The sequence below is a fragment of the Mixophyes fleayi genome, chromosome 3, assembly GCF_038048845.1.
Source record: "Mixophyes fleayi isolate aMixFle1 chromosome 3, aMixFle1.hap1, whole genome shotgun sequence".
In the NCBI taxonomy this organism is placed as follows: Eukaryota; Metazoa; Chordata; class Amphibia; order Anura; family Limnodynastidae; genus Mixophyes; species Mixophyes fleayi.
In genome coordinates, this window is record NC_134404.1 from 259759919 (window position 1) to 259774335 (window position 14417).

General features: G+C 37.4%; 1 protein-coding gene across 4 annotated transcripts in view; it reads right to left on the minus strand.

The window, feature by feature from the left end:
- The window catches only part of SIPA1L2 (signal induced proliferation associated 1 like 2), a 364597-nt gene that overhangs the window by 195096 nt on the left and 155084 nt on the right, over positions 1-14417 (minus strand). For all 4 annotated transcript variants that reach the window (XM_075203505.1, XM_075203506.1, XM_075203503.1 and 1 more), the window contains one exon: positions 9266-9842. In XM_075203505.1, the coding sequence (XP_075059606.1) occupies positions 9266-9842 (577 nt within the window). The remainder of the gene's footprint in view (positions 1-9265; positions 9843-14417) is intronic.

A 14417-nucleotide genomic window follows, 5' to 3' on the forward strand; every position in this document is an offset into this window, starting at 1 on the left:
AAGTGATAGCTGCTGTAATTGAAGTGATCTACCTCTAATTAAACAGGAACAAATGGATATTTACAGCGCTCAATCTCTGACTATCTACATCTGAAAGTGCAAAGTTCTAATGAGCTGTATCTAAAGGTACAGTATTCTATTCACTTTGCAAATGGTTACCTGTATAATAGCTGTCATAACATTATATATAGATCATACAACACATATAAATATTTGATTCGCACAATAAAAATAAGTTTACATACAGTTCATGCAATTGTTCATATTCTTGGTAGAGAATTATAAGGTGTAGTATAGAGCTGTTTTCTTTCTTCCCCTTTTGTGTGTCAAAGAGAAGTCTTGAATTCCATATGTAATATGACATAGATGTGAAATAATGTGTTAGAAAAATCAGTCATAAAACCATCATGGAACAAATGTATGCACTTACACTGTAGTGTCGTATAGCGAGTGAATGGATCTTGTATATGGTGTTTCCTTATGTTGATTTTATCTGCATCTCACAAAGATGTCCCGTAAATTCATGGACCTACTATGGTCACTTGTGTTGTAGTTGCAGCCAAGGAAGCTGGTTGGTAGGGATGTACGTAATAAAAACCAGATGAATGATCGGACCCTCCCTAGTTGGACAATAAATGAATGTGAATTATGGAAGCCATGTATTTATGTGTATGTGGCTCCGTTTTAAGCAATACTTCACATATAACCTTATAGTTACGTATGGTGTCCGGGTACACATGCAGTCGGATATGTTATATACGACTGTAGATATCCTGTAAATTCATGGACCTACTATGGTCACTTCTTTTGTAGTTGCAGCCAAGGAAGTTGGTTGGTAGGGATGTACGTAATAAAAACCAGATGAATGATCGGACCCTCCCGCAGTGTATATGATTCCTCAACGCGTTTCGTCACTGATGACTTTTTCCAGAGGATAAATTAAATGGGCCCGCTGCCCATTTTGCGCATGTGCCCAAAAGTTGGTGTATTGCGCAAGAGTACCCGGACACCATTGAGTAACTATAAGGTATGTGAGATATTACTTAAAACTGAGCCACACACAAATACATGGCTTCCTTAGTTGGACAATACATAAATGTGGATCTAAATATAATACTATTTATTTATATTGTAAGATTGTCCGGTGGCCAATATTTTCAATGTAATTTTAATAACATATCCGATTGCATGTGTACCCGGACACCATCCCTAACTATAAGAAATGTAAAATATTACTAAAAAAATAGCCACATACACATAAATACATGGCTTCCGTAATTCACATTCATGTATTGTCCAATTAGGGAAGCCATGTATTTGTGTGTATATAGCTCTGTTTTAAGTAATACCTCATATACAACCTTATCCTCTTGTATGGGCAGCACAGTGGCTTAGTGGTTAGCACTTCTGCCACACAGCACTGGGGTCATGAGTTCGATTCCCAACCATGGCCTTATCTGTATGGAGTTTGTATGTTCTCCCCGTGATTGCATAGGTTTCCTCCAGGTGGTCCAATTTCCTCCCGCACTCCAAAAACATGCTTATAGGTTTATTGGCTGCTATTAAATTGCCATTAGTCTCTCTCAGTCTGTGTGTGTGCATGTTAGGAAATTTAGATTGCAAGCTCCAATGGGGCAGGGATTGATGTGAATGAGTTTTCTGTACAGCGCTGCGGAATTAGTGGTGCTATATAAATAAATAGATGATGATGAAAAAGTCATCAGTGACGAAATGCGTTATATGTGACATATTACTTAAAACGGAGCCACATACACATAAATACATGACTTCCATAATTGCACAATACATAAATATGAATCCATATATAGTGCTAGTTGTATTATTGGATGTTCCGGTGGCCATCTTAGTTGTGGGCAGTATTCCCAGTGTGATATTAGTGAAATATCTAATTAGAGGAAAACGATATAAAGGATCAATGAAATTGTTCTAACTCTGTGATTAATCTGAAGATATAAAAATGTAAACTTATATCACTACTACAATTATATATAATATGAAACATTAAAAAGTATCAACCAATTAAATAATTAAAATATTCACATTCAGGTTACTTCAGAAAACAAGGACATATACATATACCGTCATTGATAAACAATACATAGATGTAACTACTACATTTTGATGATACTACATGTGACAATTTCCTTCTTGTAAACCACCTAATCACTAGCTTATATGGATTCCAATGTGAGCCAATATATATCCATTGCATGCTGTAAATGAGTACTATTCGGTACACTTCCTGTTACTCCTATTACTCAATCTGCACAGATAATAGATGGTGTTATCATTCTATATTTAGCCCCTTATGTGCGAGCATTTTAAGTTTAAATATCCAGGATGCCTCTTCCTTATTAATCTTTCTCAAGAAGTCTCCTCATCTCCAATTATGTGCAACCTGTTTCATGACCATAAACCATAAATCTTTAGTCTCTTTATTGTGTTTCTGCAGGAAATGTATGTTCATGAGATGTTCATCTATCCTGACTTTTAGTTTTCTTGTAGTTCTACCACTATATTGTTTGCTGCAAGAACACTCTAGTAGGTAAATTATATTAGGTGTGTCGCATGTTAAAAATTGTTTAGTTTTATAAGAATTTTGCTATTCTGGAATATTGTTCAAGATAAGATGTTACTAATAAAATGTATTTAAAAAAAATAAAATTGTTTAGTTTTAAAGACTTCTTGAGTTTAATTAGATTTAAAATTATACAATGGTTTCCTGCTTCTACAACCTAGTTTCCCACAATTGACGCATGCCCCACAGTAAAAGAAGCCATTGTTTGGGGTCATTTGAACCATGTGGACCCTGTTTTATTGTCCAGTGGGATGTGGTTCCTAATTAATTGGGAACTTAAATTTGGTGCCTTTCTGAAAATGATTCATCCATCTATAGGACGTGACAATGTTTCTTTAAAATCCTTTGGAGTTGTTGGGCAGATTCTGAGTATTGTGTGATGAACATAACACTTTGTTTGTGTTTCAGCATCCCTTTGTCCTTATAATTGAGGAGCTCTTCTCTATTGGTGTTCTTGGCTCTCCCAAATGCTTTATCGACTATTTCTGGATCATACTGTTTGTCCAAAAATAGTTTTTTCAGTGCATTTCCTTGTTCTACATAGTGGTGTAATTCTGCACAGTTGCAGCGTATTCTATTGAACTGGCTTTCGGGCATACCAGAGAGCCAGTTAGGATGATGATGACTAGTAGATGAGATATACCCATTAACATCCACCAGTTTTGCAAAGGTCTTTTGTCTAAATTTGATTATTTATGAATATGTCCAAATCTAGAAACTCTATCCTTTGTTTGCTATACTTGGTGGTAAAGTTCAAATTGCAACGTCGCTTGACACTACCCAACAATTGTCTTCCCATGTAATTTCTTGTAGCTCCTTAAGGGTCTGTGTTTTATCTCTCAAATACAAGAACTGCTGTTTTACATAGGGCTGTAAAAAGTGGTCCACATATCTAGAGAGATTGGATGTTAGTGAGCCAATCCCCAATATGATGGGATGACCTGGAGGTCTAGTCGGGTTTTTGAGCACTTTTGGCAGGAAATAAAACACAGGAATGATAGGATGTGGTATATTCAAATATGTGTACTCTTCATGGTTCAATATATCTCTTTCTAAACCTATGTTCAAATGATTCATCAATAATTGTCTGAATTCATTAGTGGGATCCTTCTTGAGTGGTTGATAGGTAGACTGATCTCCTAAAATGCATTTAGTTTCATAGTTATAATCCTTAATGTTCATAACCACTAGCCCTCCTCCTTTATCAGCTGGTTTGATTATTATTTCTTTGTTGTTTTGTAATTGTGCCAATGCTTCTTTCTCTGAGTACGTAAGATTATATTTGATATATTTAGACTTAGTGTTCATTTGTTTAATGTCATCTGTGACTAGTCTGCCAAATGTGTTAATAAAATTTCCTTTCATATGTCCAGGATAGAATTTCGATGTTGGTTTTAATGTTGTATGACGATAAGCAGTCTGTGTACATACAGTAGTTTATTCTGTCATTGGGGCTTTGTTAGCAAAATACTTCTTAAGAGATAATTTTCTAATAAAACGCTGTAAATCCAAATAAGTTTCAGATTTATTAATTTATTATTTGGGGCAAATTGAATTCCTTTGTTGAGTAATGATGTTTCTGCATTTGTCAGGATATAGGTACTAAGACTGAATATACCGTTGTACTTCATTATAGGTCTCTAAATTGTTGTTTTTTTGTGTTCTCCTTCCTTCCCTACATCCTCTTCTGATTGATTTAATTTCCTTTCCATGACAGTTGGTTCTATGTCTATTTGTATGTTGTTGGTGTGAGTCAGCGTCATCTCTTTCTCTAAAAAAGGTACATTGTTCACACTATCCAAATTTGGTGTATCATTCAAAATGACTTGTGCAACCATCTGTTGTTCATCGTTTGTTGTAGACTGATTGTCTGAAATTTCTTTATCTCACATCTCATGAATGTCCAAACTCTTGGTGGTTATGAGTTGTGATAAACTCATATATATCCACCCCTGTTCCAGAGATCTTAAGGCCAATTGTTCATATTGTGTATCCATCTATATACTGGATTCATCCGTGTCATATATGAAAAATGATAGATCAGGTTTTGAACCCCAATCAATATTAATATTTTTGGTTCCACATAACGGATTGGTTCCCATCTTCCCATCTTTATCATATATAAGGTTCATGCATTTCTGGTATGTCAATCCTAGTTTGTCATAAAGAAAACTCGGATTGACATTATATATAATGGTTTTGTTATTTGTGTCCTTTTTTATATCATGATCTGAATCAGTGGTGGTCTTAGATTTCTTATGAGTGATTCTCTTTTTGTTGTTTTTAATACTAATCTGTGTCCTTGCTCTTGCACCATATTTATCCCTAAGGATTTTTTCTTATTTATAATTTTTTGTTTCTCTGTTTTTAATCTCATCCTTACATTTTGCTCTAAATTTCTATAATCTGTATCTTGTTTATATAGATTTAATTCATCATCTATGGTTCTAATTTGATCTAAAATGTTGTCTCTCTCTTGTCTTTGTTTCTCTATCAATATTCTTATAAGGGTGACGGAACAATATTTAAGGGTATTGTTCCATTTGTTAATAAAATTGGCATTAGAGCTATAGTGAGTTGGCTCCTTCCGTATATTTAGTCCCTTAGGTACAATGTTTTGTTTGATGTACCACTCTAATGTGTATATGTTCCACCACAGTCTGGTTTCTTTCATTAATCATTTTTTTAGTTGGAACACAGTTTTACAGAAACTATGTCCTTTATGTCCTATTTCATGTGGTACTTCCAGTGGTTTAAATACATGTTGAGATATTAATTGTCTCTCTTCTATATGTTGTAATATACCAGTATGGTTCTCCATATGTGACTGAATTTGTCAAAAGTAATGTGCAGGGTTGCTCTCCTTCAGATCAAATATGTTGAACGGAAAATGGTAGGGATGCGCTTATGCACACTAACTCTACTAAGTCAGTGAGAGCTGCTGTAATTGAGGTGATCTACCTCTAATACACACAAATACATGGCTTCCCTCGTTGGACAATACATAAATTTGGATCTAAATATAATGCTAGTTATTTATATTGTAAGATTGTCCGGTGGCCATCTTCATTGTGGGCAATATTCCCAATGTAATTTTTATAACATATCCGACTGCATGTGTACCCGGACACCATCTGTAACTATAAGGTTATATGTGAAATATTACTTAAAACGGAGCCACATACACATAAATACATGGCTTCCATAATTCACATTAATTTATTGTCCAACTAGGGAGGGTCCGATCATTCATCTGGTTTTTATTACGTACATCCCTACCAACCAGCTTCCTTGGCTGCAACTACAACACAAGTGACCATAGTAGGTCCATGAATTTACGGAATATCTTTGTGAGATGCAGATAAAATTGACATACAGAAACACTATATACAGGATCCATTCACTGGCTACACAACACCACAGTGTAAGTGCATACATTTATTCTATGATGGTTTAATGACTGATTTTTCTAACACATTATTTCACATTTCTGTCATATTACATATGGAATTCAAGACTTCTCTTTGACACACAAAAGGGGAAGAAAGAAAACAGCTCTATACTATCTACTATATAAATGCCTAATGGCGTGTGTGGAAAAAAAAACCCAAGCTGCAGCGCCACCTGCTGGGCACAGTTATACGCTGACCTATATATTTCTTGAAGGAGAAGTGACAGTTGGGAGTGGTTGGTGGTTGCCGGGGGTGACAGTGGGGAGTTTTTAACACCTTAAGTAGCTTGATGAAGGATGTGGCGATGAAGATGAAGGATGAGGTGATGGAGAAAAATGATGAGGTGGTGACATGTGGACAAAACCACGTTAAAAAAGGGCGCTTGCGTCGGGAAGTAACGCTCTTCCCCTGAGGAGGCCTGGGTTAGGCCCAAATGCATGACAAGAACCTTTTTAACACCTTAAGTAGCTTGATTTGACTAGAATGCATGAGTATCATGCACGGGTTAACTTGTACCTTATAATTCTCTACCAAGAATATGGACAATTGCATGAACTGTATGTAAACTTATTTTTATTGTGCGAATCAAATATTTATACGTGTTGTATGATCTATATATAGTGTTATGACAGCCATTATACAGGTAACCCTTTACAAAGTGAATAGAATACTGTAACTTTAGATACAGCTCATTAGAACTTTGCACTTTCAGATGTAGATAGTCAGAGATTGAGCGATGTAAATATCCATTTATTGCTTGGATTTGAGGCATATAGAACCAAGCCTAGGATGGCTAGATTGTCGGTGTGACAATCAGGTTACTCCTATTTTACATAATTTCTTTGATGTTCTGAACAGATGAAATATGCTGAAAAGTATGGAATGTGCTGGTTGTCAAAAGCATTTTGTATAGTCACTAGTCAGCATCTTGTATTGTCTCTAGTCAGCACTGTATTGGTATTGTCACTAGACAGCATAGGCAACATCCTGTCAGAGCGCAGTAGGAGTGACTTTAACCAAGCTTGTTAATCTGTGCATGCCTGAGAAGATTGGCTTCTATTGTAGTGTGCACTTTTGAATAACACATCACAGCCACTTCTTCACTGAATGCTTTCATTGTGGAGCCAACACTTTGTCCAGGATACTGTAGGCGACTACATGGTAAAGTGCCTGCACATGCAAGGGTTCATATAACTGTGTTTGCGTATTGAATATTTCTGTACAAACTACTAGCAGTACATATCCCCTGTATGACGTGATTGCTGGCATCTGTTCTGATTTGTACTTTGTGACTACAAACTCAATCTGATTCTGCATATAAGCCAAATGGCTGCACTCACACTGTATACCCAATGATCTCCTCTACACCTTGGAAACCCTAATTATAAACTGTTTTATATATAATCTCAGATTAAAGAATAAAAATGGAGCAAAGGGGTATATCTCATTTAAATTCAGAAGGAATCAGAGGTTAGACAACCTACCTTAAATAGTATAAAGTTTCTGTGTCAATAATCTTAAGTGTTACATTCTAAATTTAGAAAAAAAACTTATAAGAGAACATCAAGTGCTCTATTTATTATCGTAATGGCTATGGCAGCGAAAAGTGTAATTGTTTTATAGCCGCTTATGGGAATAAAAATTTGTTGACCTTACAATTATATATATTATATCTACACCTCCACACTGAGACAAAATTAAGAGATAATCATCATCAGTTATTTATATAGCGCCACTAATTCTGCAGCACTATACAGAGAACTCCCACACATCAGTCCCTTCCCGATTGGAACTTACAATCAAAATTCCCTAACATACATAGACAACCAGACCAAATAAGGTCAATTTAATAGCAGCCAATTAACCTGCTAGTATGTTTTTAGAGTGTGTGTGGAAACCCAGGAACACCCGGAGGAAACCCATGCAAACACAGGGAGTACATACAAACTTCACACAGATGGATTGGAATCTAAACTCATGACCCCAGTGTTGTGAAGCAAAAGTGCTAACCACGAAGCCACCGTGCTGCCCCAGAATAGTTATACTTGATAAATAGAGGGAGGAAGGTGTTAGGTTTAATATGGGGACTACTGGAAGCTGTACACTTTTACATGCAGTATTATACATAATACAGGTAGCATATACAATTTCATCCCATAAGTGGGTTCTAGGAAACATGCAGAACTTAGGAGAAACTGGAGCGGGAAGAAGTAGAAGCAAGCTACTGGGGATGGTGGAGGGAAGTAAGAAATCATTTGTTCAGTGCTGTATGGGAAACTTAAGTCTTGCGTTACTGGTTTACTGGGTTAAAGAACTTGTTCAACTTGGCAAACAGAAAAAGGTGACATTTTGCGCATATGTAATGCCTTTTTGTCTCTCCTTAGAGAACAATTATCAGGTTGTTGACACTGTGAAATAAAGCTAAATTCCTCCTTGAATAGGCCTGTATTTTATGTAGTTTCATTTTGAAATAAAATAATTGATCATATTGGAGCATCTCTCATAAGCTATTTCCGAAATTTTATATAATTTTTACATCCAAACTACAAAATGTCATTCAGCTATAATAAGACTATAATACAACTTTGTATGAGTTTATTTCCTTCTATCAATGTGTGATTTTTTGGGAGAAGAATGCATACAGCATATATGCAATTCACCACACAAGGGATCCTGTTTAATGCCTAAGGAGACCCATACAAAAATCTTGTTACATTTTTAAGTTTTGTTCCATAAATTTCGCCATTAGACATTGGAATATAATGTCTAATTTCTAAGACTGGGTAAAGGTATATACAACATGAACAGAAATTTACTAAAAATGCACATTAATCATTTTGATCATTCTGAATTTAACCAACACATTTCCAGAAACCAGAATCTGAAAATCTTAAATATCTTTATGGCTAGTAAACACTGGTGTCTTGATTGGCCCATGTCCTATTTTTTCCCCATCTGAAACGTGAGCGTCACTTGGTGATTGCAGCATACTAGAGATTAATGATCCTTGCAGGGAAAATGGACCCCCCATGGACATCTAAAAATGAATGCCTATGCATACATGGTCCTTTTGTTCACAGGTTGTGCCACAGCATCTCTTTCATCAATTGGAAGAAAAACAGGACATAGCAAGGGCAGATTAAAATACATGTGCCTCAAAGACAGAAAACAAACATTTACATAATTTATTATGTAAGATACGAGATTTACTCACTTCTAGGCGTTGAACAATCTCTCGGACATCCTCAACACAGTTGTCCACCGAAGAAAGAAGAATGCACTCCCCTCTTTCATAAAACAATTTCATTGTCATTAATCCAGATGTCCAACCAATAACATCTCTACATGAACAATTAAAAACAACATTTTTGGATTCCTTTTCAACAAGAACCACAAATTCATTGGATACTCCAAGAAGACATTCAATGTCAGCAGACAGTCCAAAGTCTCTTGCTATAACATTCCACACTATTGCTCCAATACTATAAAAATGAGCATCTCTTTTTGGTTTCACCCTTTCCTTTTTTTTTGCTCCAAGAGTAATAAAGCTAAATTTTACTGAACTATCGACAGTAGCTGTTGAAACAAAGTTTTCTGCCAAATCCTTCAAATATTCTTGTCGTGTTCTTGTGGCCATAGCTCTAAATTTTTCAGACTTGTGTGCTGCATTCTCAGCATTAATTACTTTGGCAAGCAGAAAATCCCTAAAAACAGCTGAATTTGGAAAGGTAACTCCTTTGGGTATAGGGGGCCCAAAAGGTGGAACATCCTTTGACCTTGAGACAGCAACACTAAAAATGATAGAAAAAAGGGAAAATGATGAAATCCCACAATTATATATCTTGTAGACTATACGCACAGGTTTTTTAATTATTTTTGGCACATGTCACACTAGCAATTTTTCTCCAACCACTCTCAAATATAACATACCTTAGGAATGCAACCTATTCACAAATTTACAGTATTGTCTGTATGAACAGTCACATCCATGATAATAAAATTAAATAATGAAAAATTAATTAAAGAAAAGACAGACTGTAGAAGAGAACATATTTCTATTAGTACCCCAAGGAATGGAAAAGGCTGGTAATGAAACCCTAGTACACCATGAATGCTATGAACCTTATTTACAATTGCACTGGTGCAATACATCTTGTTTTTTCATCGATGATCTAACCAGTTGATATGAAAGCCCACACCTACTGTCCAGTCTCAGATAATGTTCATGCACTTACATAGATTTTTCCATCTTTCCGTAAGCCTAAACATACTTCTATTTTGTGAAGAGGTGGGTAAAATCTGAAGCGACACGTTGTACAAAAGTGTAAGCATTACACCAAAAGTCAACCTTCTATTGCTTGATCCGGAAATTCATGCTCTTTGATGGAAATCTACATGCACCTGTGTAAAGCAAGGTGTACAGCACCACCAAAGAGGATTTTCTAATGCCATCCAGTTGTTTTTTTGCATATACTGTGTATATATATATATATATATATATATATATATATATATATATATAAAAGAGGGGTAGAAGAAACAGGGCGCCACATAGTGTATTACCACAATAAAATCAATATTTAAAAAGGATAGAGTGTGATAGAAATGGAGGTCCACTGACAATACAGTGAATATATACTGTGATTTTCAGATGGTGATCAGAAAAGACACTTGTTCCAACACACTGATATCCCAGGTGTGATCACCACTAGTAAATATTAAGCGTACCAGATAACAAACTTGTCAGGCATATCCATAAAACTGCTGAGGTTTCCAATGATATAGGTTGTCTCCAAATCCACGATAAAAAGGGAGTCACTGGAAAACCACTGTGACTGACTGATCTTCACGGAAATAATCCTAGCGCCATATATTGAACAGACTGGTTAAAGAAGAGGTGCTGACTGCTAGCAAAAATGCCTGGATTTATCCAAAGCATTGATCCACATTCAGGATTCTGTACATCCCTAATAGAAACCTTATTTTCCCTTCAAACGTTTGAAATGGAACTTGGCAGTTTTATTTCCGTGAAGATCAGTCAGTGTATACTTTGTGTATACTTTATTTATGTTTATCTTTAGACAGTGATTAGGTACACAGAATTGGGTTACGCGCCCCCGCATTGGGTATCTGTTGTGTGTACATTAGATATAGATATATAAAATACAAACAAACAGATACAATGGTACGTAACTCAATACTGAACAGTAGTCCCAATAGTTTGTTTTTTTGTTAAACACTTGCCAATTTGCAGGCGGCTGCCAATTCCCAAAAACAGATGGTGAATCTAAAGTCACATGAACGCAATCTGTGACGGCGGTCATGTGACCACTTTGTTTACATTTTCTCCACACACATTATGTTCAGATTAGGCAGTTTGTGCCTGCAGTCATGTGACCGCTCTGTTTATATTTTCCCTACACGGACCTCTGCTTATCAGAAAACCCAGGAATTGGCCATATGACCACTCTATATACAATCTTCCTTCCCCGATGCGCACACGTGAATTGACGCGATTAATCTAAGTGCGCATGCGCCAATATGGCACCGAACACTATATTTAGGATGTTGCTAATTACAGACATTATAGACATACATTAATTACCTCCTGATGAAGTCTGGTTAAGAGAAAACGCATTGAGGATCTGTGGGTATTACCTTTTGGACTTTGTAGATGCTATACTATCCAGATTGGGTGCAGTTATTGTGGCTGAGAACTAACTGAATACAGCAGCCGAGCTAGACAGACTTTACCACTTTCTGATGGATGTTACAAAGATACCCAAACAAGCTATTTATATTTTTATTTATGTAAGTGTGATATTTAAATTTTATGTGCAATAAATCTATGTACCAAACAGTATTATACTATGTTGGTTTCTCCTTTTGCACACTCCGAGAACAACTGAGAAACTTCAGCAGCATCATTAAGTCAGCAGTTAAGCAAAAAAGTTTCACCATCTAAAACAGCAATGGATGTATGAAGAACCAGCTTACTAAACAGATAAGCGATAAAGCTTTTATATCTGGTACGCATTTGCACTATTGGAGAGGATTTGTGTCCTTGGGAATGTACATAAGTGCATGAATTAAGGTTTTTGCAGTGTCTTGTATAAGATATGTGCATATTCTGCAAATGTATTTTAGATATACATAACATGATTTAGATATAGAATCAGAAACAGAAATAGATATAGAGAAACAAAGGATAGTTCTTAGTCAAAGATCACACCTAGACAGCGAGCTTGAGAGGTGGGGTTTAAGGTCATGTTGTCAACAGAGATAGAAATGTCAGGTATGCTCTTGTTGGTGGATGGGAATATTATTAACTCTGTTTTAGAAAGATTCAGTTTGAGTTGACGAGAGGACATCCTAGATGAAATGGCAGAAAGACAGTCAGTTACACGGGACAACACAGATGTTGAGAGATCAGGAGATGATAGATAAATTTGGGTATCATCCGCATAGAGATGATACTGAAATCCAAAGGAGCTTATTAGATTTCCAAGAGAAGCGGTATAGACAGAGAACAGCAGAGGACCTAGCACTGAGCCTTACGGTCAGGGTCGGACAGGGCCACCGGGGGACCGGGCTGCCCCCTGTTAGGCCCCGACCCTGAATGCTCCCCTCTTTGTTGATGGGGGGAGCAAAAACGTAAAAAAATAAATAAATATTCACGTGACCGCGGCGCTTCCAGACTCCTCTCTGCTCCGTGCGCACTGAATGTCAGGCGTGACGTCATCACGCCCGACGTTCAGTGAGGAGCGGCGCAGAGAGAAGGCAAGAAGACAAGACTAAAGAGAAGAAGAGAAGAAAGAGAAGAAAGCCAATAGAAAAGGTGAGTGAAGAAACGGAAGCAAGGGGGGAGCATGGCAGAGTGAGAAGGGGGGCCAAAGAAGCATGGCATAGTGTGAAGGAGGGCCAAAGAAGCATGGCAGAGTGTGTTTATACATACATACATATACATACATACATATACACACATATTTACACACACACTCATATATACAAACATATACACCCACCCTACTTGACCAAAAGAATTCACATCTCATTCTAAAACCATGGGCATTTATATGGAGTTGTTCCCCCTTGTCTTTCTATAACAGCCTCTACTCTTCTGGGAGGGCTTTCCACTAAATTTTTGAACATGACTGCAGGGATTCGCATCCATTCAGCCATAAACACATTTGTGAAGGTTGGCACAGATATTGGGCGATAAGACCTGACTCTCAGTCTGTGCACCAATTCATCCCAAAGGTATTTGATGGGGTTGAGGTCAGGGTTGTGTGCAGGCCAGATAATTTCTTACACATCATTGTCATGATGAAACAGGAAAGGGCTTTCTCCAAACTGCTGCCACAAAACTGGAAGCATACAATTCTCTAGAATGTCATTGTATGTTGTAGCATTAAGATTCCCCTTCACTGGAACTAAAGGGCCAAAGTGTAACCGTGAAAAACAGACCATTATTCATCCACCTGTATGTCACGAGCCACGGCGGTACGCCGCATCCTGGCGTGATCTAGCAGCCAAGCGCGTGCTCTAGTTTCTATGCTCTGTTATTATTCTTTGGGATTATCCTTGTCGCATAGATGTAGGAGGGTGTAGGGACATCCTCCAACTCCAGGGGGAGCTCTCATATGATTTAAACTGGTTCATTTTTATTTTTATACATGCTTCTTGGTTTATGTTATTACCTATGCTAGTTCTAGCTAGTAATTAATTAGCTGCCTCCTGAGGCTAATTGTCAGCCCTGTCCTCCTCTGCTTGATTGGCTCTTAGTACTATTTACGGCTGTGAGGTCTGAGCCTCACTGCCGGTTATAGCGTTCTGTTCCAGTACTGCTGCCTGCTCCTGTTCTTGTTTAGTGTTTGGTGTTAAAACCTTGGATTGATTACCTGTATATGACCTTTTGCCTGTACCTGGACTCTGAACTACTGCCTGTGATCCCGACCTTTTGGTTGTACCTGGATTCTGAACCACTACCTGTGACCCCAATCTTTTGCCTATACCCAGATTCTGAACCACAGCCTGTGACCTTGACCTTTTTTGTCAGGTACAGCCTGTGACCTGTACCTGACATCCTCTCTGGTGCTCTGTCCAGTCCGCTGATCTGTGGCCTGACGCTACACCGTGTGCTACCTCCTGTACCTATGCGCTGCCGTGTTAGCATAAACTCATACTACTCTGAGCTTAAGACCTGGGGGCATCCGAGTACCTGTGAGAATAACCAGTCTCTACGGGAAAGGCGGCTGCTAAAAGTGAAGACTTCTTCTACCTGTTCTATGATTTTATGCCGCAGTGGTGGCCATAACATTATAACCAGCTATAACGGCTTATAATGTTGCTTCCAGAGGCAGTTT